Source organism: Manis javanica, chromosome 3 (assembly GCF_040802235.1).
Source record: "Manis javanica isolate MJ-LG chromosome 3, MJ_LKY, whole genome shotgun sequence".
NCBI lineage: Eukaryota > Metazoa > Chordata > Mammalia > Pholidota > Manidae > Manis > Manis javanica.
Genome location: NC_133158.1, coordinates 24,265,407 through 24,292,438, shown reverse-complemented (window position 1 = coordinate 24,292,438; position 27,032 = coordinate 24,265,407). Strand labels below are relative to the sequence as shown.

Genomic DNA, 27,032 nt, shown 5'->3' with positions numbered 1-27,032 from the left:
TCTTCTTCAGTTAGATCATCACCAAGATCCCTTCAACTCAAAAATTCTGTGACTCAGCAAGATATAAAGTGATAGGAGTGCAAATTAAACGTAAAGTAATATCTCATCCTTAACAATTTTAACTTAATGCTTTCAGTGCATACTGTCAACCTGGTGTTGGAAGACTCATACCACGTGCTGTGCTTAAGAGCATAAAGGACCTTCTGTCATAAAGCACCCAGGCTAAAGTATGTGGAAAATTTTATTTCCTTAAAATTGACAGGGTTGGCAGGGTGACTAAAGCAAAGTGCAGAGGCGATCAAAGCCCTTTATTAGTATAATAATCTGTATTCATATCTCTGAATAACTGGGGCAGCTCTTTTAAAAATCTCAATGTCATTGTTTAAACAATGTTTGCTAAAAATAGTATTGAGTCGTGGGTTTTTAATTTGTTAGCTCAGGGTTCCTAGACATGAATTTCAAATCTATAGAGGCTTGAAAGAAATTTAATTAAAGGCTAGAAGATAACATTAGTTACAATATTATAATAGATACAATAGCTGTAATTCTCAAAATTGTATTGGATGATTCTGAAATAAGATAGCCTTTCAATCATATTCATTACCAACAGTTCTCTAAGAATTGTTAATCCTATCGTGTTTGCCATGATGAATTAATTTAGCAACACAGGGATATCTGTACATATTTATATGAATGATGCCACTTCTGTAGCTCACATTATTAGAAATGATGAGACATGTATTAATGTGTGTGTTCTCTGGGTTACTCATTACCTTTTATCACCAGGTTTCCAGTACTGCTAGCAGTTCCAAAATGGTTAGTGGCTATACAGGTATAACTTCCAGCATCTGATTTAGTCACATTGACGATCCTGAGGCTTCCATCTTCAGAAATGGTGATTCTGAAATCAAAGCAAATAACCCAAAAATGGTAACTCTATCTTGTATCACTAACTTGAAATTATTTCTGTCATTCTGTCATCTTTTAAAATATAAATCATGGCTATATCTCTTGACAGCCTCATCTTTCTTTAGGATATTTGTCTACATAGACAAACATAACTGGGACATGTGACTAGTAAATTTTAATACTTTTCTTGCTAAAATGGTCTCAACATTCTATTGTAATAACTATTATAAATATTCAATAGGTTGCAGCCATTCTCTTTCTTGGGCAGCTCTAACTATATTATGCAAAGGGAAACTTATTATAAATCACCACTAGTCTCAAGACAGCTAAGGAATCAAAAAAAAAAAATTCACGGATTGGCCACTTCATGCATTTTCATTCAAGTGTTTTCTCCTAGATGAGAGATTTAAGTTAAATGAATTATTATTAAGTGTATTTATTTCTGAAATGTGTCAGATAATATACTTTTAATGAGAGGCAAGAACAGAACTTAAAAAAAGTTAATATATTCCACAACATGGTATGACTTTGGCAGAAGAGCAAATGTGGATGGCACATCTCAGAGCCCACAATTAGGGACAAATACATACTACCTGGTGAGAAGGAAATGCTTTCACTGACAGACCCAAAACTGACACAGGAAGGATTCTAGAGATCCCCACTGTCAACAACTCTACAGTAGAAGAGGAAGACTCCAACATCCTTTGGCAGAGATGAGTAAGACAGGCAGGCTTAGAGGTTAGTTGGAGAAATAAAAATGTATGCAGTTCATTCAAGGTAAATGTCTGCTGAATCTCTACTGTCTTTTTTTCAAATCTACCCACTTCTTTTGATCTCTTCTGCTCCCTCCTTGCCTAGCTTATCAAAATAGCCTCTTAAAATGATTGGCCTATTGTACTCTCACCCCTCAAGTGCGCTCTCCAATGGACAGAATATCTTTTAAAATATAGATCAGATCACATTACTCCCCAGGTTTGAAGGACCTTCTTTGACTCCCCATTTCACTCAGAATAAAGTCCTTTCCAGAAACTACAAGGCCTAATGGGTCTAGCCTCTGCCTTCTTCTTGTCTACTCATTCTAATCTTTCTGTCCTTCAATGAACTCTAATCACACAGGCCTTCTGTAAGTTTCTAGAATATCTGAAACCTTTTCCCACCTCAAGGCCTTTCTATTTGCTTTCTGACTGACTTGCCATCAGAACCTAGCTGCCACCTTCTCACCCTCTTGGGATCTCAACTTACTGGTCGTGTTTTCTAAAATACTGTTCCTGACTCATTCGCCTAAAGTGGGTTTCCCTGTTATTCTCTTGTAGCCACTTTATTTCTTCCATTAAACAAAAGCTGGAAGTTTTGTTTACTTGTTCCCTTATCTCATGGGATATTAGCTTCATTGAGGGCAGCAACTACTGGTCTTACAACTCCATCTCCTGGATCTAGTATATAGGATGACGTGTACTGGATGCCCTGTAAGTATGTTACCTGGCTGAGTGAATAAGTAAATAAATAAATATCCTCAAAGAAAAAATCAATAATATGTTATAGGAATTCAGAGTGGCTGACCCACCCGGTATGGTGCTAGCTTTAACAAAGTATTTCACAAATATCTGAAACAAGCAGTCTAGGATGAGCATAACTTCACTTAATAGAACTTTTGGGTAAGCATTTTAAAACCACAAGTGAAGATTTAAACACACTGGGTCACAAATACCATACGTACTTTTTGGGAAGGGTCGGAGGCATGGAGAAGCTACAGCTTTCCTGATGACCCTGTTCTAGAGTCTCTGACTCAGACTGATATGGTGTGGGAGCTCTACAGAGGATGTTGGGATCAGAAGGATGAGTGTTCAAATTCCAGTTCTGACAGCTCTAGCTGTGTGATTGGAGCAACTTGCTTAACTTTCTGTTTAAGCTTCCTTATCTGTACAGTGGAGCTAATAATAACAATCTGATAGACTGATAGCAATAATGAGGTAAGATAGGGTCAGTGAGATTCCTAGCACATTTCTTGCTATTTATTAGATAGTGGATTTCTTTCATCTTTAGAACTGTGTCCTCTTATTTAGTCATTTGCACCTGTGAGGGAAATTGGACAACATTCTTTCAACATACTTTAATATAGTAATTAAATCACCCTGCTTTTTGCATTCCAACTATCATGTCTGACAATGTGAACTCAATATGGAAATCAACTGGGTCATTCCAAATCAGTGTACAAGGTACAGACAAGGAGGTCCCTTGTTCACTCACACCATGAATACACACGTAACAGTTGCCTACTGAGGACCATATGATAGCCCATTAGCCAGAGACTGCATTTACTGACAAAAATAGAGTGATGATTAAATCATAATTACCTCAATTACCACAAAAATAGCTTTAAAGGAGTTAATCATTTTCCTATTTATAAAATAATGCACTGGAAATTGTGAAATGCCGGCACATGAGAACTCAGTAAGTGAGGAAATGTTTGTGCTGTGGATGTGGAGTCATCTTCCATGAGCTAACAGGCCTGGGGCATATTAAACACTCTGAGGGGTGAGCTGACTCTTTCAAAGCACAGACACCTATTTATAATTTATGCTATTTAAAATGGTATTGTAATTCCCCAAACCTAAAGCAATCACCTTTAACACACAGTATAAAGCCAAAGGATATGAATAAGTAAACAAGTAAAAGATTTGTCATCATATGACCAGAGTCTCAGCCTTGACCGTGATATTTGCTAAGTGGATGATGTGGCCAAGTTAAGGGTTTCTGAATCTTGGCCTTACTGACCTTTTGGATCAGATAATTCTTTGTCTTGAGGAGGATATTTAGCAGCATCTCTGTCCCCTACCCATTGGGGTACAGTAGCTCTGCCCCTCTTCCCAATCAAAACTATCTCCAAATATTGACAAATGTTCCTTGGGAGCACAATCATTCCCAGTTGAGAGCTACTGATCTATATGAGTTTTTATTTTTTTTAATCTCATAGGATATTATAGATGATTTATCTTTTACAAAAAGTTGTATTAACTGCAAAGTATTGAACAAATGTCTTTCCCAGTGTCATTTCCATTCCTGCAACCCTAATATTGGTTTTTCCACTGCACAAAAGGCACCCTTCTTGTTGCTATCCATCTGGGACCCAGGCAGTCTCTCACAGTCTCTCACAAGGTTCTCTTTGCCCCCTGTCCTCAAAGGGGATCCTCTTCTGTGTCCAATTTCCTATGGGCTTTGTGAAATGACAAGGTAATTTTACAAACTATCATAGAACTATCAACTTCAAAGATTTCAGTGCCAGACACTGGTTTAGTGTTTGATTCGTCCCTGTTTTTTTATAACAAAGAGTTGAGTAAAAGAGTTAAGCTTCCCATGATAGAATTTCAGAAAGTGCAGAAGGTCAGTGAAGGAGCTAATTTGTAAAAGGCGCAATTTTTAGTAGCTGTCATTCAATTATATCATATTGCTGTGACTGCTTATTTTTCCTAGGTAGAATCCAAATGTGTGGGTAATATGAAGTTGGGGGAACTGTTGTTTTGTGAAATTCAACCACTTTTTTTACCCAAGCAATATAGTGTAGTGATTAAGAACATAAACCCTGGAACTAGATTGTCTAGGCTCAAATCAGGCTTGTGACACTTATGAGCTATGTTATTAATGTCTCTGTACATAAATTTCCTTATTTGAGATACTAGAATAAAAGTAACTGTATCTCCTAGGGTTGTTGTAAAGATATGCAGCACTCAGAAGAGTGCCTGACACATAAAACATACCACCTAAGTAAATCAGCCAAATTGTTCTATTAACTAAAGCTCTGTATACTCCTAGATCCATTGATACAAACATTAATGAAAGACTCTGTTAACAGCTAACACTATTACAAAGTAGTTCTGCCATCTGAAATACTACAACACATTATTATGCTTAGTAAAGGACATGGGTAACAAAAATAGTCACAGAGCGGGGATGAGATTTGGACTCATTGACTCCTAGATATTTATTAAACACTCACATATACTAGGCCTATATAAATCAGGAGGACCTTTGATGATTAGACATCTAGAAATAATCCCAATGTGTTTTATCCCATAACACACACATTTCTACATGTTCTGAGGTCTGGCCCATCAGGAGACCCCATTCTCTGCAGTGATTGGTTTTAAGGATAGTCATGCCACCAAAACTGGGAGCTATTTAAAGAAACATCTCTTTCTGCTGAATTATTACATTCGCAGATGGAAATCTAGACTGTCAGCAGTCATCTTGCCTGCCATAGAAAGCATGCATTAAAGAAGCCAAGCAAAGGAAAACTGAGCACAGAAGAGAAAGAGGAGAGACCTTAGGATATCTGAGTCCCTGTTTACATCCATGCCTGAAGCCAGCCTCCTTGGATGTCCCAGTGAGATGAGGCAATAATTTAAGATAATAGAAACTGGGATTCAATCTGAATTGGAGAGTCCAATTTCTTGAAGAAATCAGTGAACTTGTTAAGGAGATAGTGTCAATGAAAGTGGAGAGGAGCAAACGGATTCTCCAGATGGTTCTTTGATGGCCACCTTTACAGAACACATTGACAGGAGACTGATTAACTTTATTATGGCAGATGAAAAAATTGACCTGCTCTTTCTTTAGACCAGCTATATCATATATGTGTTTGGTTATTTATTTCTAAACATAATGGCAAAGTATACAATGTCCTGTTGCTCTGAATTTGATGGGAGTTTTGAGTACTAGCACTGGGCTTTGGGATGCTAAAAATTTGGACTAAATTAAGGAACTTTTGAAATGCAACTCAATATTAATATTTGGATACTTGTTTCCTTTCAATTTGGATCCCACACCCAATATTAGGCTTTTCTCTAATATTTCTACATTCATTTTTTTAGCATGAATATAGTGCCTGAATCCAATTCAAGGATACTTTGATTTTCATGTCTGTTTCTTGATGAGATTTCAAAGTTTCCATTACATTTTGCTTTCCCCATTTCAGACTATCGACTGATTTACAGCTATTAGCTTGATACTAAACTCTGAATTATTTCTAATACAAATAGTGATTAAGTAGATAAAAGGAATTGAAAATGCAAATCTGTTCCTGGCTTAGAACAAGTTAGCCTGACCTACCTGTAGGCTCTTTTAAAATCATTGATAATATCAGAGAAAAGTCAAAGATGATAAAGCACCAAGTCATAAAAATAAAGGTGATACGTGATTTAATTCTCCATACATGAAAAGAGGTCATCTAATTCACAACGTACTAAATTACCCATTGCATGGAGAGGCAGCTGGTCCCCCACTTCATTTGGAGATTTCAGATCCACAGAGGAAAGGAGCCTATCTGGAATTATGAGATAAATTGAATCTCTCTTTCTTAATATGAGGCTCTGGATTAGAGCCATTGAAGACCTGACCTTGTCAGTCCTATAAATCAAAACCAGTCTGGGGACAGTGGACCTTTAAAAATGCTGATCTTTCCTTTTTGGGGGCTTTTGTAACAGATGACAAAAGCTGCCAACTCCACAATATTGTATCACCCTAAAGGGAAGGGTTATCCCAAAATGGCAACCTACGATTTTCTGAGTTCTGCTTGGAAGCCCAACTGCTCGTGACAGAGGCACGTATCCTCATCTGCTTTTGAGTATTAAGGAAACACTTCTTTCATAAGTCAATCTCTTTAAATTACAGCTTATAAAACTGCTCCTCCCCTTCTATGAAGGGGACAATTGTGGATTAATGATTTCAACAAACAACCAACAATGGAAGTTTCAAACTAAGTTAAATTTTAAATTGTCTTTAATATTTCAGATGAGGAGTAACAAAACTTACTGTAAATTATGTATAATTTTAAAGGGTCATAACAGGCTTTTCCTGTCTTTTATACATGGTAAGTTCCAGAAAACATATTTGGAAGTTGATTGCCTGAATATGAAAGAATAGATTACATGTTATAAGGGTGGTTAATACTCCTACAGGGCTAAAATATATTGTAAAACTTCAAACATGGTTAATATAAGTACTGCTAGTTTTCAGCTCAAGCAAACTGGCAGGACAGTGGAACTGTCTCAGGACTCCTGGCGCTGAGGGCCCCAGTGGTGTCCATGAATGAGGGCGGAAAGTCAGACATCCCCAAACCAGGGATTGCTGTGCCTCAGGAGAGAGTACAGACTGGGCACATGTCAGCCAGACCCTCATCATTAGACCAGAGGGAGGGCTGCCTCGCCGCAGAAGTATCTGCTTCACTCTGCCTAGAATTTTCTTTTAATCTAAATAATTGGGAGATTTCATATATAAACTCATTCCTGGCTAACTGTGATAAATGGGATGTACTGCAAAACATCCCCTCAGGCACCCAAGGGCTGGAGGGGAGGAGCAGCAGCTCCTTTAGGCAGCAGGTGGGCTTTCTAGTTCCATGTTGGCTTGAACTGCTCATTCATGTTCCTACCTTGCTCCTGCGGGCTTTCAGATTACTTTAGACTATCGCCCTGTGCTGAGTAAGTGGAACAGGACTTGAGGGTAGCCTTCAGGTTGAAGGCCACATTTCTCTCCATCTTGGATTCTCCCCACCCCGGACATAGCACTCAAAGAGTTTCCTAGAGCTACCCTGGCAAGTACCACAAACTGGGTGGCTTAAAACAACAGGGATGCGTTAGCCCACAGTTCCTAGGAACTGTGTAAAATCAAGGTGCTGAAAGAGTTGGTTCCCTTTGGAGGCTCAGAGGGAGAATCCCTCCTTGCCTTTCTCCCAGTGTCTGGCGACCATTAGCGATCCTTGGTGTCTCCAGCTGGATCACTCCGATCTCTGCCTCTATTGGCACACGGTGTTTTCCCTTTGTCTCTTCCCTCTGTGCATATGTCTGTATCCATATTGCCCTCTTCTTACAAGGACTCCAGACATTGGACAGGGACCCACTTTAATACAGTATTGTTTCTTCTTAACCTTACTATGTCTGTGAGACCTTATTTCCAACTAAAGTCACATGGCAAAGTTCCTGGCAGACATGAACTTTAGGAGACATTATTCAGCCTGTAACGGGAATCTAGAGAGGAAACTTTCCATGGTTGCTGGCCTGGGCTGAGCAAGAGGTTTCAGGGCCTACTTTGCAGTCCTTAGAGGATGGGAGGGGAGTGCAGAGGAGGGGGTCTGCACCCGTGGGCCTACTGCCACTGCTCTCACTCACCAGTCAGTCCTCTTCCCTTCTGTATGGGGCCTGGCCCTTCCCCAGAAGTAGCTAACAGAGACTTGGAATTATTGCTCTTCATGTGGTATATTAACAACCAGATGTGGAGTATGAAGGACAGTTTTGGTGTGGTAATTGGTAATATGCAAAAATAACTGCCTATGGTTTTCTAAGTAGCTCTGCATGGGAACTAAACTGTTTCTGAGAGATAGAGCATCTTTACTTGTCCTTGAGGCAACGATACTACAACATCGTTTCAGAATACAACATCCATGAAATAGTCAAAACTCTGAGGAGTGGAGAACTGGTAATGAAGAGACAAGAGATTAAGATTTGTATATTCAACCTATCAACTGGAGAATTAGCCTGTGACCAACAGAGCTGAAGACATGGACTTAGTAGAGCTATTATTGGCCTTGCGCCAGTTGAGAAATAAGAAAAACCTGGCAGATTCACTATCCTTGGTGTGCTACAGATGGCAAAAAGAAAGAAAACTTTGCTCTGAGAAGAAGAAAGGACTTGTTTTGGTTTGAATTGGGCTGTCTAATAAAATCTAAAGGCCATTTTAACTTGTGATAGTTAACTTTATGTGTCAGTTTGACTGGGCTAAGGGATGCTCAGATAGTGGGTAAAACATCATTTCTCCATTTGGCTGTGAGGGTGTTTCTGGAAGAGAGTAGCTTTTGCACTGGCGGGCTGAGCAAAGAAGACGGCTCTCACCAATGCAGATGGGCATCACCCAATGCTTTCAAGGTCTGCACAGAACAAAAAGGCAGAGGGAGGGTGGATCTGCTGTCTGTGTTTTTATTGGGAGATTCATCCTCTCCTGCCCTCATTGGTGCTTCTGGTTCGTGGACCTTTGGACTCAACACTGGGATTTAAACCATGGGCTCCTCTGGCTCTCAGGCCTTGGGAATCTGAATTCCACCTCCAACACTGGTTCTCCAGCTTCCAGACAGTAGATTCTGGGACTTTTCAGACTTCTTAATTGTGTGAGCTGATTTCTATAATACATATTTTCTTATATATGCTATTAGTTCTGTTTTCTGGAAGACCCTAATATAGCTTTTAACTGGAATTAGCGTGAGCTTACATATTTCATTTCAAAAGATACACAGAAATTATCAGCCTTATTGGAGATAGTGAATTAACCTTACTTCTAGAAAGATTGTTTTGTAGTATTGTGCAGTTCATAAATGGTAAATTGAGAGGCCTGGATGATAGCTTTGCTCTCTATCTTAAGAAAAAAGGATGTTTCATACTACAAATTTAGATGGAGTCCAGTGGGAAGAAGAGACTGACTCCAAGGGCAATTTCAGGCCAACCTGCCATTGATCTTTCCATGTAGTCTCCGTGGCAGAAATAGACATCGCTATTGAACAGACACCCTTGTGACAAAGCTCCCTTAGAGATAATTTGCTTTCTGTTGTATGATTCGAATTTAATAAACCACTGAACAACCTGTGCATTTCAGTCTGCCTGAAGAACAACTGACAGTTCAGAGACTGTTGCCCTTGCCTCCAGCGCTGCATGAAAAAGAAAATAAACTTGTGTTTGTTTAACCAGTTTGATCCAGGTCTAACTCTTTCTGAACAACAGTTTTAAAAGCTCTGTGAAATAACCTGGAAGGAAGTATTGCCCCCAGGCTACATGGGTATCTTGATAATAGAGTTAATTGAGAGCTAATTTTAATTATTCTTTGTGACACACTGCATGGACCGATGTGGGAAATACTTTTCTTGAGCAGGCAAAACTCTGAATTTTATTTATTCACATGGCAAGCAGATAACACTGAAAACACCATGTTTGGGGAAGGAAGAAATAAGACAAAGGATGTGTTTTGATCTCTAATTTGTTTTTTAGATTGCTACCTTCAATTTATGCAGGATCTTTTTGGGTATTCATTAATACAAGATTTAGCATTCCTTTCTTTTGGGAACTAATGACCTGAGACAATTTCTATGTTATCTATAATATCTATAGGCTTAAATATATAAAGCATAAATCTATAAGGCATTGTGAAAATGAATGGGGTCGGTAGAAGGTAATACTATATTTTATTCGCTATACCTCTATGTATTTTTATCAAAGCATCATAATAAGTAATATTACTTTTATAATGAGAAAAAGTTATTATTAAACTGCAAGGCACTCAGGAAGTTTCATATAATAACCTCTTAGGATACTAGATTAGCTGGTAAAAGAATAATTTAATAACCAAGTACATCTGTCTTTAGAAATAATTGGAAACTAAGAAGGAGACATGTACAGAAATGAACTGGAAGACCCAGAGGAACAGCTGTAAATATGCTAAATGGAATGTTGGGTTCCAAACTCAGATGTCACTACAGAGCCTGCACACTCTTTCTACCGTGCCATCCTATGGCATTGGAGGGTATAAGAGAAACAAAAACAAGAATCAAAAAACAATTACAACCACATTTAAGAGGTTTTCCTTAAATTTGCTGTTTGATCTTAGGTTATAATCACTTTTTTTTTTTTTTTTGCTTTCTAATTTTACTTGTCATAATAGCTTTTCCAATATTGAGATATTTTTGTTCACACAGTCTGAAAAAAAGAAGCAAAAGTGAAGAATGTATAAAACAGAACTTGATGTTGTGATTGCAGACACGTGGAAGATAGTGCTCATTATTAATTAGAGAGGGAGGCCCTATAACTATATAGATTATGGAATTTAGGAAGCAGAGGAGGTTTCTAATATACAAACAGCCATACTAGCCGTGCTAGAAAAGAACGTTTTAACTGTATTATGTACCCAAATCTCAACCCTCTGGGATCTGCAGGATCATGCTCTGTTTGCCTCAACCCTTCACCCCAGAAGTGTGTAACATTTCTAAGAGAGGAAGTCAGGGTGGAGTCTAGTAGTCCTGCATGCGTAAGGGTAGAACACCACCCTCAGAGGCCGGCTACAGTCCTCAAAGTCCCTCCTTGCCTTGAACACTAGCGGCACTTAGCCTCTCTGCCTTCTGCAGAACTGAAACTCAGGATTACTTTAATGGTCATTGTGGGTAAAATTGCAGTATTTCCAGAATCTCTTGCCTGGCTTTAGTATATCTCCATATCAACAGGCATTTCCAAGGGGTGGAGAGAAGTAGTCCATCTCCATATCAACTGGGTAATTATCTGGGTGATCCAGGGTTTATCTGAACCTGAGAGATTCTGGGGAGCTTCTGCTTTAGCAGGAGTGGAAGATGGAGACAAAGAGACACGATGGCCCCGAGACCGCTGTTTGTAAGCAATGAACGGGTTTTAAACTTTATTTCTCCCTTTGACTGATTTTGGTTTCAGCTAGGTATTCTGCCCCCAGATTTCCTCTCCTAGGATTTACAGTCATCTTTCCCAAACTCCTATGGGTACTCTTACTTTCTGCCATATTCTCTTACTTGATGGCTCAAATCCTTGCTCCATTATTTGTTAGCCATGCGCCTTGGGGAATTCTCTTAATCTCTCTGGACTTCAATTTGCCATCTCTAAAATTAGGCAATAGCTGGTATAATAATAGTACAACTATTTCGTAGGGTTTTTAGGTCGAATGTGAAAGTACACGTGACACATTTATAACTGTGGAGGCCCTAATAAACATGAGTGTAAAGACCATTTTTATTATTATTTTTCTGCAGTGTGATCATAATTAATATTCATAATATCTTCTTTAAATGGCTTACAGTTTAATATTAAAGTGACTGAATAAAGGAAACTTTGAATCACTACTACATATAGAAACCAATATCACTTGCCTTAAATAGATGCAACCATAAAAATAATTCTGATAACAACATATCTAAGGTATTACATTCTAGCTGGGTGTGTTGTTGACCAGGATACTGAGTCAATAGCCTGTGTTCTCTTTGAAAAATGGGGTATCACCAGGGTTTTTAAAGTGTTAAGACTTACTAGGACCAAACTGACATTCCCCTTGAGGTACTCGGAAGGACTGAAAGAGAACTATGTGGTTGGTGGCATTTAATGTCTATATACTGTGTGCTGCTTAAGATTATCTGAGTACTTAGAGTCCTAGGCTTTGTGAAACACATCTATTTCAACCTTGTTCCCAGGATCAAGCTCCTTTAACAACATTAAAACCTAGTGGGCCATCAACCTGTCTTGGCAGGTCCCTGTACTGCAAGTACATGACATTCTGAGGTTGTCAAATCTACTCAGATGGCATTTATCATATACTGCCTCAAAATTCCATCATCCCATCCATCCAGAGAATTTCCAGGAAATAGGTCCCAAGTCATATACTTCTTTCTGCCCCCTAATCATTTCATACAGGCCTTTATATAAAATCAGACAGAGTAAATATGTTGATTGTCGGAGTAGAACTCATTTAGCCTTGAGAATTTTAGAGACACTGGTGACACTTCTTGGGATAAAGACCCCTATTCCTAACCTTTTTTAATGGGTGGATGGAAGTTAGAGATCTCTTTAAGAATGGAAGCAAATAATAATATTCTCCCCAAGAAAGGTAACAATAAACATTGTTTTTGAAGGCTTACAGGCCTCCTAAAGCCCTTTTGTGTTGTAAAACTGTAAGGAGAAATCAGTGTCCTGGACTAAAAAGAGATGTCACCAAGAGTTTTTGCACATGAAGGTGTGTCACCTGTATTTACTGGTTTCTAGAAAGCTCAGTAACAGGGCTGTGTTTGATGAAGTTACTTACATCTTTTCCTCCTAAGGGAATTGTTTTTATGTGCTCCGTACCTTCAGGTCTATTTTGCATAGAAGAAATTTCCATGATAAAGCTGAGTCCTTGCAGCAATCCTCTCTTCTCCCAACAAATACTCACCAAGTGTCAGGTGAAAAATGTAGACAGGGACCTGGTTGTTGCACTATTTTTTTCCCCCTAGGTGGAAAGAAAGCTATTTCTTTTCAAGGAAGGGTCTTTGTTCTTTTCAGACAAACCATCTAAAAAAGAACTGTAAAGTCACACAGGTAATGGGTTCCAATCAATAATTCTCATGATGACAGAACATTTAAGGAATTGATATACGTGTCCTTTTCTACTTAATAGCCAAAATCTGCAAGGACCTCTTCCTAATTCCAAGGGGAAGTCGATGACAGAAAAAGTGAAGGACTTAAGAAAGGAGCAGGAAGCTTTTATAATTAAAGGTGTCTTAGCCAGGTGCCAAAGACAGTAATTTAGATATGCTGGCGATAAGAAGAGTTTGACAAGGATACGAGGGTGGGGGTGGGGGGTGGCTTGGCAGTGGGGGGTTGCAGTGAATAGATCACTGAAACTGACCTACTTAAAGCAAAGAAAAGGATAAGATAACATCTGAACATATTTGTACCACATGCATAAAAATAGTTTTCTGGCAAATCCTTCTGTTATCAGTATACCACATTTCTTGGAAATTCTGATAAATAAGGCTTTTGCATAAATACTAAACTCAAAATAATGATGAAAGGAATACAGTAATCTTGAAAATAATGCTAACCTCAAGCAACAATTATAAATAACCTAAAATGTGTTACATTATTTTCATAGAATGCACAATAGTGTCTTATTCAAACAGGATCTTTCTAGTCATAAAAAAAATGAAATTGGCTAATATTCTTCCCAATAAAGCTTGCTTTATTGCTTTGTTGATGTCAGGTCACAATTATTAGACATATTTGCCATAGGCAGATGTTAAGAGTCAGACAAGGAACTTACTAGAAGTTTTCTTTTAAGTGTGCGTGCCTAGGGGTGAGTGAGTATGTGTGTGTGTATGTGAATGATGTAGGTCCAAAAATAAGAAACACATGATTATTAACATTTAAGTTACAGCAATATGTGAGAAAACTGATGTTAATAGCAAGTTTATTTTTTAAAAATAAGGTAACTTGAAAAATAACTGATTTAGGGATATTCGCTTTGTAGTGGTCAAAGAGCAGAGGGAAACAAAGTTGAAAATTGAAGGGTCCCCACCAGTAAGATGGCAAACTTCCAGCTTCTCTTCAGGGTCCTCAGTTCCCGCCAGCGCCACCTGAAGCTCAATCACCTCTTGCCCCCCTCCCAATCCCAGCACCTAGCCAACAGCCACCAGCCCCGTAGAAGTGACACCTCAATCAATTCATGCCCCTTCCTATATAACCCAGCACCTTTCCCTAATAAAGCGGAACTCTCCAGTGAATTGCTGCTATGTGTCGCTCCTTTCCTTTCATTGGTGCCGAAACCCGGGAGACGGGACACCCCAACTGGGCCCCGTCTTCCCCCCGACACCAGCAGCAGCTTGCCCTCGTCCTCTTTTTCCGGCGCTGGCTCATCACACTCACCACTCCTCTCTGGCCTTTAGGTAAGTTTTCCCCCCGGGGTGGGCCACTCTTCTCTGAGCTATCGCAGTGCCATTGACCATGATCGTCCGGCAAGGCCCTGATGCTCGGGGATGAGGAGGGAATGCTCCCCGCTTCAGGCCTTCACGGCTGCGGCGGACCCTCAGGCTCCTCCTCCAACAGCCATAAATCCCCGCCTCAAGCCTTTACGGCTGCGGCGGACGTTCAGGCCCCTCCTCCAACAGTCATAAATGCATTCACCGTCCCTTCCATCAGTGCTGAAAGTTTTTAAGCAAAATTTCCCCGGGGTGGGCCACTCTTCCCTGAGCTATCGCAGTGCCATTGACTGTGATTGTCCGGCAAGGCCCTGACGCTCGGGGATGAGGAGGGAACTCTCCCCGCCTCAGGCCTTCACGGCTGCGGCGGACCCTCAGGCCCCTCCTCCAACAGCCATAAATCCCCGCCTCAAGCCTTTACGGCTGCGGCGGACACTCAGGCCCCTCCTCCGACAGTCATAAATCCCTGCCTCAGGCCTTCACGGCTGCGGCCGACTCTCAGGCACCCCCCTCCAAGAGCCATAAATGAGGTGACTCCTTTGTGGATGAGAATGCTCCCTTTCCCCCCCTCCTCCTTCTGCTCCGTCTGCCAAAAACGCCTAGCGCTAGAGACCTCGTGACTCCAGCACTCTGCCTTCTTAGGGAAGTCTGGGTGACGACCCACACTTCCTAAGAAATTCCGACTCATATACGAGTTTCCGCAGACCACCAAGGATCATCGGGGACGCCCTTTGTCTCCTTGCGGTCTGCTCCCAGTCTGAGGATCTCCATTCCTCTTCCCGTTTGTCCTTCTCTGTCCTTCAGCCATGGGAGCCTCCTCATCCCTCCCTGAAGGTTCACCTCTTGAATGCCTGCCTAAGCATCTGGCTACCCTCTCCCTGACGCCTGATATAAAACCAAAACTTCTCTGTAAATATTGCTCCCAAGATTGGCCGACATACCCCCTAGACAATAACAACCAATGGCCCGCAGGGGGAACTGTTGATCCTAACATCACTCGCGATCTTTTTAACTACTGCCAGCGCCTGAAAAAATGGAAGGAGTTTCCCTATATCGAAGCTTTCCACCTCCTCCTCTCCCCGCCCCCTCCCAAGTTCTCCTAGCCTGCAAGCCGCCGCCCCCGCAGAAGCCTCCCGTTCACTCCCTTCCCCTTCTTCTCCTACAACAGTCTTCTCCCTTCCTCCCCAACCATCTCCTCCCCCATCTCACCTCCTCCACCTTCATTCCCTGCAGATTAAGCCTGAGCCTTTCAGCCCCCCTTTAACTAGGTCCCAGGGGCCTCCTCTGTCTTTGCCCTCATCACCTGTTTCTCCCCTGTTAGGGACCGCCTTTGTCTTCTCACATGTTTGTAGAGAGAATGGGAAAGCACCTCCCCCCATGTCTGAACGCAGCATGGGAAAGCACAAGCTAAACAAAAACCAGTGCAGTCCTTAGAAGTTATCTGTCCACAGAAACATGTGCAGTCCTTAGAAGTTATCTGTCCACAAAAACATATCTTGCCAAGACTCCTCACTCTGAAAATAGGGAGACCTTAAAGATGTGTAGAAACACCACCCCTGCTTCTAGCTATGCCCTTCCCCCACTTGCCGATGTGGCAGGAATGGAGAACAAAGAACATTCTGTTTATGCATTCCATAAGCAATTAACTGGAGCCCTGCTGTAGCTCAGTTAGTAGAGCATGAGACTCTTAAACTCAGAGTCATGAGTTCAAGCCCAACTAAAGCAGCACAGGCAAGCAGCTGGGCTGAAGGCTGGCAACACGTGGGTCTGATTCTTTCTTTCTTTATTTTCTTTGCCCCCCCTTCCGCACTTCAGGACCTGCTTGAATAGGCGCAGCTAGACCATGTCACTCCCCCACAGACTGAGCCAGAACCCTTCAGTCCCCCTCAGACTCAGTCCCAAGGGCCTCCCAAAATTATCGCCCCCCTCTGGGAAGTAGCAGGATCCGAAAGCATCGTGCGCGTTCACGTCCCTTTCTCCTTAGGAGACTTAGCCCAATTAGAGAAACGCCTAAGTTCCTTTTCCATTGATTCCACGACATACATCAGGGAGTTTCAATGGACCCTCCAGTCTTACAGACTCACACATCATGACATTTTCATGCTCCTGGCCAATACCCTCCTCCCTGAAGAGCGTAGACGAGTTTGGGACTTTGCCCAAATGCACGCTACCGAAACCCACAGGATTGACCCCACCTATCCCCCTGGCCCCACTGCTGTCCCAGAACAAGACCCACACTGAGATTATAACACCGCCATGAGTCTCAGCTCTTGAGATATTTTTGCCTCCTGCTTAATAGCAGGTCTGAAAAAGGCAGCTCGTAAAGTAATCAATTTTCAAAAGCTCCAAGACATAATTCAAAAGAGAGATGAAACCCCCTCTGAGTTCTTAGACAGACTCACTCAAGCCCTATTACAGTATACCAGCCTAGACCCAGAAATACCTAAAGGAAGACATGTCCTTATGACATACTTCCTAGCTCAAAGCTACCCTGACATTAAAGCTAAACTCAAAAAGTTAGAACAGGGCCCCGCTACCCCACAGACTGAGATCCTAACAGTAGCCTTTAAAGTCTTCCATAACCGGAAGGAGGAGAAAGAACGCGGTAAAGAAAAGGCTGATCAGGCCAATTTCCAGATGTTGGCCCAGCTGATAAAACCACAACCTGGGCGCCCCTCTACAGACAAGCCCCCCCCCCCCAGGAGCTTGTTTCAAGTGCAGAAAAGAGGGACATTGGTCAAGGGCGTGCCCCTCCCCCAGATCTCCTACCACCCCATGCCCCAGATGCCACAAAAAGGGCCACTGGGGGGTCTGATTGCCCAACCACCCGAAGGGGAGGCTGGGCGAACAACCCCCATCCTAAGCCCGCCGTAGTGGGGCTGGCAGAAGAAGATTGACGGGGCCCGGGGGCTTCTCGCCCGACCATTTCCATCACCAAACAGGAGCCCAGAGTTACTTTAACAGTAGACGGTCGCCCCATCTCCTTCCTCCTAGATACAGGAGCCACCTTCTCAGTCTTGCGAGAATACTGGGGCCCTACCACGCCAGCCATTACTCCTATAGTCGGGGTAGGAAGTAAACAGATTTTCCCATTAAACCCCCCCCCTTTATGCACAATCCTAGACAGTCCCATACCTTTCTCCCACTCCTTCCTAGTTATGCCCCAGTGTCCCATCCCTTCACTAAGACGAGACAACCTTTCCCTCCTCCACGTTTCCATAACTATATCCACTCCCACAGCCCCCAGTACTCCCTTTCTGATGGCCCTCATAGCCGACAACCCCCCTCTAACCAATGAAAGCTCTGGTTCCGCTCTCATACACCCTGTAAATCCCCAAGTTTGGGACATTACAAGCCCCTCCGTGGCCCTATGTCCCCCTGCCTCTATCAAATTACGTGACCCCTCTCAGTATATCTGTCAGGCCCAATACCCCCTAACCACTTCAGCCCTCATAGGCCTCCAACCCATCATTCAAGATCTCTTAAACATAAATTACCTCAGACCCACTCACTCCCCATTTAATACCCCCATATTAGCTGTTAAAAAAACCAACGGATCTTTCCGCCTTGTCCAAGACCTTCACCTCATCAACATGGCCGTTGTCCCTATCCATCCCTTAGTTCCAAATCCATATAGCCTTTTATCGCAGATCCCTGCCTCAGCATCCCACTTCTCAGTCCTAGATCTCAAAGACCCATTTTTCTATCCCTCTAGACCCCTGCTCCCATGATTTTTCCATCTTCACCTGGACGGTCCCATACACAAGACATTCTAAACAACTCACTTGGACAGTTTTGCCACAAAGCTTCCGAGATAGTCCCCATATTTTTAGACAGGTCCTAGCTCAGGACCTCAAACAGTTTCATCATGATCACTCCAAGTCCACCTTATAATACATAGACAATCTTCTACTCTGCAGTCTGTCGTGGGAACAGTCTCAACTTGACACTGCCTCCCTACTTAACCTTCTGGCTTCCAGAAGTTACGGAGTATCCCCCGTCAAAGCTCAAATCTCTTCCCCTTCTGTCACTTACCTCAGATTCCTTCTATCTCAACAAATAAAGTCCATTACCTTAGACAGAAAATAGCTCCTCTCTGACCTGCCCATTCCCAAAACCAAGACAGAAATCCTTTCCTTTCTAAGCCTAGCTAGATATTTTAGAGCATAGATCCCTAACTTCTCCCTGCTCCCTGTTGGCAAGACCCCTATATGACCTCAGCAAGAGCCCCCCTAAAAAACCATTATCCTCCTCACCCCGACACTCCTTCATTAAGCTCCGTCAAGCCCTTGTAGAAGCCCCAGCTCTCCATCTTCCTGATTTGTCGAAGCCCTTCTCATTATACATTCATGAGAGGTCCAGTCAAGCTCTAGGAGTCCTAAGCCAATATTATGGCCCATCCTTTGCCCCAGTAGCTTATCTCTCCAAGCAATTAGACCCCACAGTTCAGGGATGGGCCCCCTGCCTACGAGCATTAGCCACTAGACAGCTCTTGCAGAAAGAAGCTCATAAACTGACATTCAGGGCGCCCCTTACCATTCTGTCCCCACATCACCTAAAAGATCTCTTAACCTACAAAAGTTTACAGACTCTCCCTCCCTCCAGACTCCTCACCTTACTGTCCTCTTTCCTCCAAAATCCCATTCACCCCCTTTGCCATCCATACCCGAATCATGACTTTTTCCTCCTTTACTGCTCTCTCGCTTTTTTTCCTCATTCCTATTGTCTTCCCCACCACCCCAGCCTCCTTTGTATGGCGATTCAAAGTCAGACAGACTTACACACAGCATCAAACAAAAGTTACCCTCATTGCCACACCAGACTGCCCTCTGAAAAGCTGCTCTGAGCCTTTATACCTCCACTTTCCTCCCTCCACTGAAGTGTTCACTAGCAGCTACCCTTATTCTCCCTACCTCTGCTTCCTCTATGACCACAAACAAGCCTATTGCAGGTGATGGCCAGACACCTACAGAGATGTCCCTACTGGTCTTGTGCCATTCACTACATGGGTAACTTTCAGTACCCACAGTATTACTCTTCCAACTGTTTCATGAAATATCCCAACGGCTCATTCTCCTAATCAATCCCAGATCCCTGGGACTCTCGATGGGCTGCCAGAGTCACAGCCTCAGTTTACTACGGGGGGTCCTCGACCCCCCATGGTACCCTTCATATCGCTTGAAAGTATGTTCCCTCTCATTCCCAGATCTCTCAAGTTGCATCAGATAGCAGACATTCCGAAAAAGTCATTATCCAAACTCTTGACGGCGCCTCTTCATCTTCTTATCCCCACCCCTCTTCCCATTTCTCCTACTCTTCATTACAGCTCATTCAGGACACCACCATCTTTCTCAACCACACCCTTAACACAGCCAATTGTTTCTTGTGCGCATCACTACAGCGCCCACTGCTGGCCGCCGTGCCCCTTAATATTTCCAACTACTCCTTCCATGCAGAAAGACAACCCCTCTGCCCCCTGGCAGACATACCCCTATGGGAACCAGAATACGCAGATAATCTCACCATCCACCACTGTGTAAGCCCAACTCCACCCCCCTCCAACGCACTTCACTGCCTCTCTATCTACACCCCTACCTCCGGCTCTAAGACTTTTATGCAACCGGGACACTTCTTTTGGTGTAATGGTAGTCTTTTCAACTCAGTGCCTCTCAACTCTAATACACCCTGCATTCTCGTCACCCTAATCCCACAGCTTACACTTAACAGCATGGCAGAATTTCTTAAGCTCCAACCTCCCTTGCCCTCGCGCACAAAAAGAGCTGCTTTCCTTCCCATCATGGTCAGTAGCTCTTTGATCACCTCAGCCATTGGGGCAGGGTTTTCGGGAGAAGCCTTGGGTCACTCTCTATGGGCAGTTAGAGATCTCGATGCCAAACTTGAGGGAGCCCTGACATCCACTGCCAATTCCCTAGCCTCTCTCCAAAGACAGGTCACTTCGCTAGCTAAAGTCACCCTTCAAAACTGGCAGGCCCTAGATCTGCTTACAGCCGAGAAGGGTGGCACCTGCGTCTTCCTCTGGGAAGAGTGCTGCTATTACATCAACGAATCCGGCATTGTAGAAACTGACATTACCAAACTCACCAACCTTGCCTCCAGTCTCCACTCTGCTTCCAATTCCAACCCATTCTCTTCAATACTAACAAACCCCCTCCTCACCTAGCTCTGGCCCATTGCAGGCCCCATAATAATCATTCTTCTTGCCTGTCTCTTCTTACCCTGTATAATAAAGTTCATCAAATCCCAAGTCGGAAAAATCTCTAATCAAGCTTTCAACCAGCTTTTACTCAGGAACTACCAGCTTCTGGCCACAGAAGATCCCTCACCCTCACGTGACCTCCTCACCACACGCTGAGATGGACCTCTCTCTCCACTGGAAACTGTTCCTGGAAACAATGGCCGCAGATGCCTGGCTCCTGACACCCATATCCTCTTGGCACCATTGGAATCAACAGGTCCTCAACCTATAGTTACAGGGAACCTTCATTGATTTCCAAACGTGAAGAAGTCCACATCTACTCCTCCTTACTGCGGGGAGTCCTATCAACCCTTTCCTCCCAATTCTCAAGCCCTCACTCCCTTCTCCGCCCCTGTTCAGCAGGAAGCAGCCAGAGAGAAAGCAACGTCCACAAACCCATAGAGGAGAGAGGGGGGAATGAAGGGTCCCCACCAGTAAGATGGCAAACTTCCGGCTTCTCTTCGGGGTCCTCAGTTCCCGTCGGCGCCACCTGATGCCCAATCACCTCTCGCCCCCCTCCCAATCCCAGCACCTAGCCAACAGCCACCAGCCCCGTAGAAGTGACACCTCAATCAATTCATGCCCCTTCCTATATAACCCAGCACCTTTCCCTAATAAAGCGGAACTCTCCAGTGAATTGCTGCTATGTGTCGCTCCTTTCCTTTCAAAAATAACATAAAACATCAGGAGGTCTGTATATTTAATCAGTGATCCTACAAAATATGCCATAAATTAGAGCCACAATTATACCACTATGCTTGGAAATAGGAAACTGGACGTTTTATGTAATCATGAAGGTTTATTTTTTAATATAATGTAAAATGCACTTTAGGAAATGTGGCTAAGACAGTTAATGCTTTTGTTGCTGCTATTTACAACCTAATTCACAAATTTGGGGGGTATCTTAATAGTCATACTACAGTTAAGAAAGAAATATCTTGTTCTTGAAGTTCCTGTTGAGAAAAAAACTTTAAAAGTCTCTGGAAAATAACACTTCTATGGATGCTAAAATTTGCTATGAACCATTTCCCTTTTATGAAATTAAGTATAAAATTTACTTTGAAGATATAACTTGTCCTTTGCAATTTCCAACTCCACTTCTTTCTACAGACAACATCCTCCAAGGTACCCACTGACACTGAATTACTTATTCCAAAGGTTCTGGAATTCCGCATTGTTTTTATGTTATGTGTAAAGATTTATATACTTGGAAAGATATGTTCGGTGACTATAAATCACCATGTGTTGGATTCTTTGCCAGCGTATGTTCTTTGTAACACTGAATTAATTCCAGGTCATTTTCTAGGGTCATTCTTCTGAGGAAAGGGCATTAAGACAAGACAAATTTATAGGTAAAAGGAAGGGCCTATATAGGGGAAGAGTCTAGGTGTGAGTTGTTTTTGAATTCCTACACCCATCCAGCCATTCTCTGGCCATCCTATGTCCATGGAGCCTCTCAGATTAAGCCCCAGATTACTAGCTTTGGAGCATATTAGTCATCTTCCTAATTTCTGTAGCCTTCCCAATAAAATAAAGGAACACAAAAGTCTTTCATTCTGGTCTGTTCTGTTTTAGCCTAAAAATAATCAGGTCACACATACTTCCTGAGCATTTGCTATGTAAAACACTGTGATAGTGACTACTGGGGATTGAAGAAGGAATAAGCAACATTGCTTTGATCAGAGCTCTCTTGTGGTGGACATCTATCATATTACCTAGACAGCATCCATTCCTAATAGTCCTGATTTTCCTTTGGGAAGCTGTAGATCCCCACTCTCATAGTTGGGGTGGTTACATTACCATCTCCTGGATATCAGGGTGTTCATGTGACTCAGCCATGGCCAATGAGAGTATTACATACTCTTGGTGATAGTCACTGGTTAGCAGTAGACATGTGACCTACTACAGGCCAATCAGGGTAAATGAATATCATCCTAAGACATTTTCTAAAACTGTTGGAAAAGAGGTAAGCATGATTTGTTTGAGTTACTAAAGATAGTAGATGACCTGCCAGGAGTAACTGTTAGTCATGCCAGGGAACAGCTTGCTTAAGAAAGAAACCAAGGGAGATCCAGTCTTGATGATATTCCCTTAGTCCATTTTCAGATGCATGAACCAGTAAATTCTCTCTGAAGGGTGATGGTAACATTTTAAAACTATATTATGGTGACAGTTGAGAAAATTAGTAAATTTACTCAAAGTCATGGGCTTATACACTTAAGATGGGTGAATTTTATGGTAAATTATACCTCAATAAAGTTGTCTAAAAATTCCTTGTAAGCCAATTTAAGTTGGGTTTCTGTCATCTGCAACCCAACAATTACACAGTCTTACTGGTGAAAGGGTGCACACAGACAAAACAGTGTCTGTGTGGCAATAGATGGAGCATCAAATGGGTGAAACACCAAAGAGGGGGGTCAGTATGGGCACTTATGCTGCTTATTACTATCTGCTTCCTTATCTACCTCCTCACCAGACATAAGTTCTCTACCTCTGTATTCACAGTTGGGTGCAGTGATGACTCAGCGAGGCAGTCAAACATGTTTATCCCGGGCAGTGGTAACGGCAGACCTGCTGGAGACCTGTTCTTGGGAGAAGAGGCTTGTGGGAAGACAGTGAGCCCAAAATGACCTGGACTATATGGGACATAAGAGTAAGTGTTTGTCTTTCCTTTTAGTGACTGATCACAAAGAGTATGTTTTCTATCGTACAAAAGAATTATTCAGAGTTCAAATTTGTTGTTCGTGCTCTTTCACTTTTTCAAAAAATCCAGGGAAAAATTATTTTGGGAAGGGGAAGTCAGGATTATCAAGTTCACTAACCAAATTCCCTGGCCAACTACTAAATCCTTCACCTCACTTTGTCTACATGGAGACAGAGTTCTGTGGAGAGATTGTAGCCCCTGTACCTCTAGGTTGGCCCTTCCAGTTTTTTCTCAGGGCTGATGCACTTCTACATCCATTTAGGAAAATATTCCAAGGTACAAAATGGTAAGATTCTAATACTTATTTTACTTTTGAGAAGGGAGAGGGAAAAAAAAGCATATTGTCATCAACTTCTAAGAAGCTTAAAAAGTGATTTTCTTGTGAGGAGAAATATGTACACAGCCACAGATTCTGCACTCAGTTCAGCCGCTGACAAACCATTTTTGGAACTGTTGTTGAGATTAGTGCAGAAAAAGAGCAAATGCAATCTCAGCTTATTTGTTCCAGCTGATACCATCTGAACAGAAGCCGGAAGGCACAGGCTTTTGAGATAAGGCAGACATTCCAACTTCCAAGTGCAAATGGTCATGCTTAAAGACAGATGACCCACCCTACTTTTAACTGACACAACATGAAGCAGAAAAGGCCACACAACCTTGTAACTTTTAAATCTCATTAAAATTGTTGTCATTAAAAAATATATATAAACACCTCTGAAGTAGGTATTTGGAAAACAAAATGCCTTTCCTCTGTAAGTTAAACTTTTAGGATGTGTTCTCAACATACACTCAGTGAATTCATGTCCAACTGGTACAGTTTCCACCTCTGAAAAATGATGGAGCTGGACTGAGTACTTTCTGGCTTTAAAAGCCTATTGTTAGGTCTTCCAGCAAAATAGTCAAAGATTTAGACATTGTAGCAAAAGGAAAACCAATCTGGCTGACTGAAATAATCTGGCTAGGTAGAGAAGACATAATGTCTTTTGTTCTATATAGTTAAATTAAATTCAAAATGTCAGTTGTTTATATAGGAAAGCTATCCAAAAAACCATTTAACTGGAAAATTGAAATTCCAAAACAGTGAACAGCCAAGATGGAAAAAAAAAATCAGTTACATTCACTAGTTTAATTTCTCCCCTTTTCCTTTTCTCTCTCCTTTCCATCTCCCCTTCGTTTATGAGTGTTTACCAAAAATGGTAGGTTCTTGGGCAAGCATAAAGAATAGGAAATAGTCCCTGGCCCTCAAGAAACATAAAGTCCGGTTAAACTGAAAAATCCCACTCCTATAACAACCAATAAATCATAAACAGATTAGATAATGTGGTTAATTGAGGGATATGTGTATTTGTAGGGTATCCTAAAAACACAGCAGAGGTCCTCAGTAGGGATGAATCAAGAGAGGTTTTCATGTATATCAACTGATTCTTTATTAAGTTTGAAATAGAGTAATAAGCAATTTAAGATAGAAGGCTAAATAATAAGGAAGCTATCCTTGAAATTTTGTAATCACACATCTAATGCCTACAATAGCAATAAGTATATATCTATCTACAGTCACCTTAAATGGAAATGGACTGAATGCACCAATCAAAAGATATAAGAGTTGCAAAATGGATAAAAAAACAAGACCCTTTCATATGCTGCCTACAAGAGATGCACTTCAAACCCAAAGACATACACAGACTAAAAATGAAGGGACAGAAATAGATATTCCATGCAAATAATAGGGAGAAAAAAGCAGGAGTAGCAGTACTTATATCAGACAAAATAGACTTCAAAAAAAATAAAGTAAGTAACAATAAATGAAGGACATTACATAATAATAAAGGGGTCAGTCCAATAAGAGGATATAACCATTATAAATATCTATGCACTCAACATAGGAGCACCTAAATATGTGAAACAAATACTAACAGAATTAAAGGGGGAAATAGAAAACAATGCATTCATTTTAGGAGACTTTAACACACCATTCACAACAAAAGACAGATCAAGCAGACAAAAAATAAGTAAGGAGATAGAGGCACTGAACAATACATTGCAACAACTGGACCTACCAGACAGCTACAGAACACTCCACAAAAAAGCAGCAGAACACACATTCTTCTCAAGTGTACATGGAATGTTTTCCAGAGATCACATATTAGGCAACAAAAAGAGCCTCAATAAATTAAAAAAGGATTAAAATTGTACCATCTAGCTTCTTGGACCACAAAGGTATGAAACTAGAAATAAATTATGCAAAGAAAACAAAAAAGCCCATAAACACATGGAGGCTTAAAAACATGCACCTAAATAATCATTGGATCAATGACCAAATTAAAACAGAAATCATGCAATATATGGAGACAAATGAAAACAACAACTCAACAACCCAAAACCTGTGGAATACAGCAAAGGCAGTTCTAAGAGGAAAGTATATAGCAATATTGGCCTACCTCAAGATACAAGAACAATCACAAATGAACAGTCTAAACTTACAATTGATGAAATTAGAAAAAGAAAAACAAATGAGGCCCAAAGTCAGTAGAAGGAGGGACATAGTAAAGATCAGAGAAGAAATACATAAAATTGAGAAAAATAAAACAATAGAACTTGTGCTTTGAGAAAATAAACAAAACAGAAAAAACCCTAGTGAGACGTATAAAGAAAAAAAGAGAGTGTACATGTATTAACAGAATTAGAAACAAAAAAGGAGAAATCACAACAGACATCACAGAAATACAAAGAATTATTGGAGAATACTAGGAACAATTATATGCCAACAAATTGGATAACCAAGAAGAAATGGACAACTTTCTAGAAAAATACAACCTTCCAAGACTGACCCAGGAAGAAACAGAAAATCTAAACTGACCAATTACCAGCAATGAAATTGAATTGGTAATCAAAAAACTACCTAAGAACAAAATGCTTGGACCAGATGGCTTCACGGCAAAATTTTTATCAAACATTTAAAGAGGAGCTAATACCCATCCTCCTTAAAGTCTTCCAAAAAGTAGAAGAGGAAGGAATACATCCAAACTCATTCTATAAGGCCTGAATCACTCTAATACCAAAACCAGGTAAAGACATCCCAAGAAAATTACAGACCAATATCCCTGAACATCAATGGAAAAAAAATATTCAACAAAATATTAGCAAACCGAATTCAAAAATACATTGAAAACATCATCCATCATGACCAAGTGGGATTTATTCCAGGGATGTAAGGATCATGTAATATTTAAAAATCCATCAACATCATTCACCACATTAACAAAAAGGACAGAAATTGCACAATTATCTCAATAGATGCTGAAAAGCATTTGACAAAATTCAACATCCATTCATGATGAAAATTCTCAACAAAATGGGTATAGAGGGCAAGTACCTCAACATAATAAAGGCCGTATATGGCAAACCCACAGTCAACATCATACTTAGCAGTGAACAGCTGAAAGCTTTTACTCTAAGATTGGGAACAAGAAGCACATTCTTACCACTTTTATTCAACACAGTACTGTAGGTGCTAGTCACCTCAGTAAGACAACACAAAGAAATAAAAGGCATTCATATTGCTAAGGAAGAAGTTAAACTGTCACTGTTTGCAGACAACATGATATTATACATAAAAAACCCTAAAGACTCCACCAAAAACTATTAGAATACCTGAATTCAGCAAAGTT

General features: G+C 41.4%; 1 protein-coding gene across 9 annotated transcripts in view; it reads right to left on the bottom strand.

The window, feature by feature from the left end:
• Positions 1 to 27,032, bottom strand: part of CNTN4 (contactin 4) — a 927,209-nt gene that overhangs the window by 72,405 nt on the left and 827,772 nt on the right. For all 9 annotated transcript variants that reach the window (XM_073230952.1, XM_073230946.1, XM_037019370.2 and 6 more), the window contains one exon: positions 774 to 901. In XM_073230952.1, the coding sequence (XP_073087053.1) occupies positions 774 to 901 (128 nt within the window). The remainder of the gene's footprint in view (positions 1 to 773; positions 902 to 27,032) is intronic.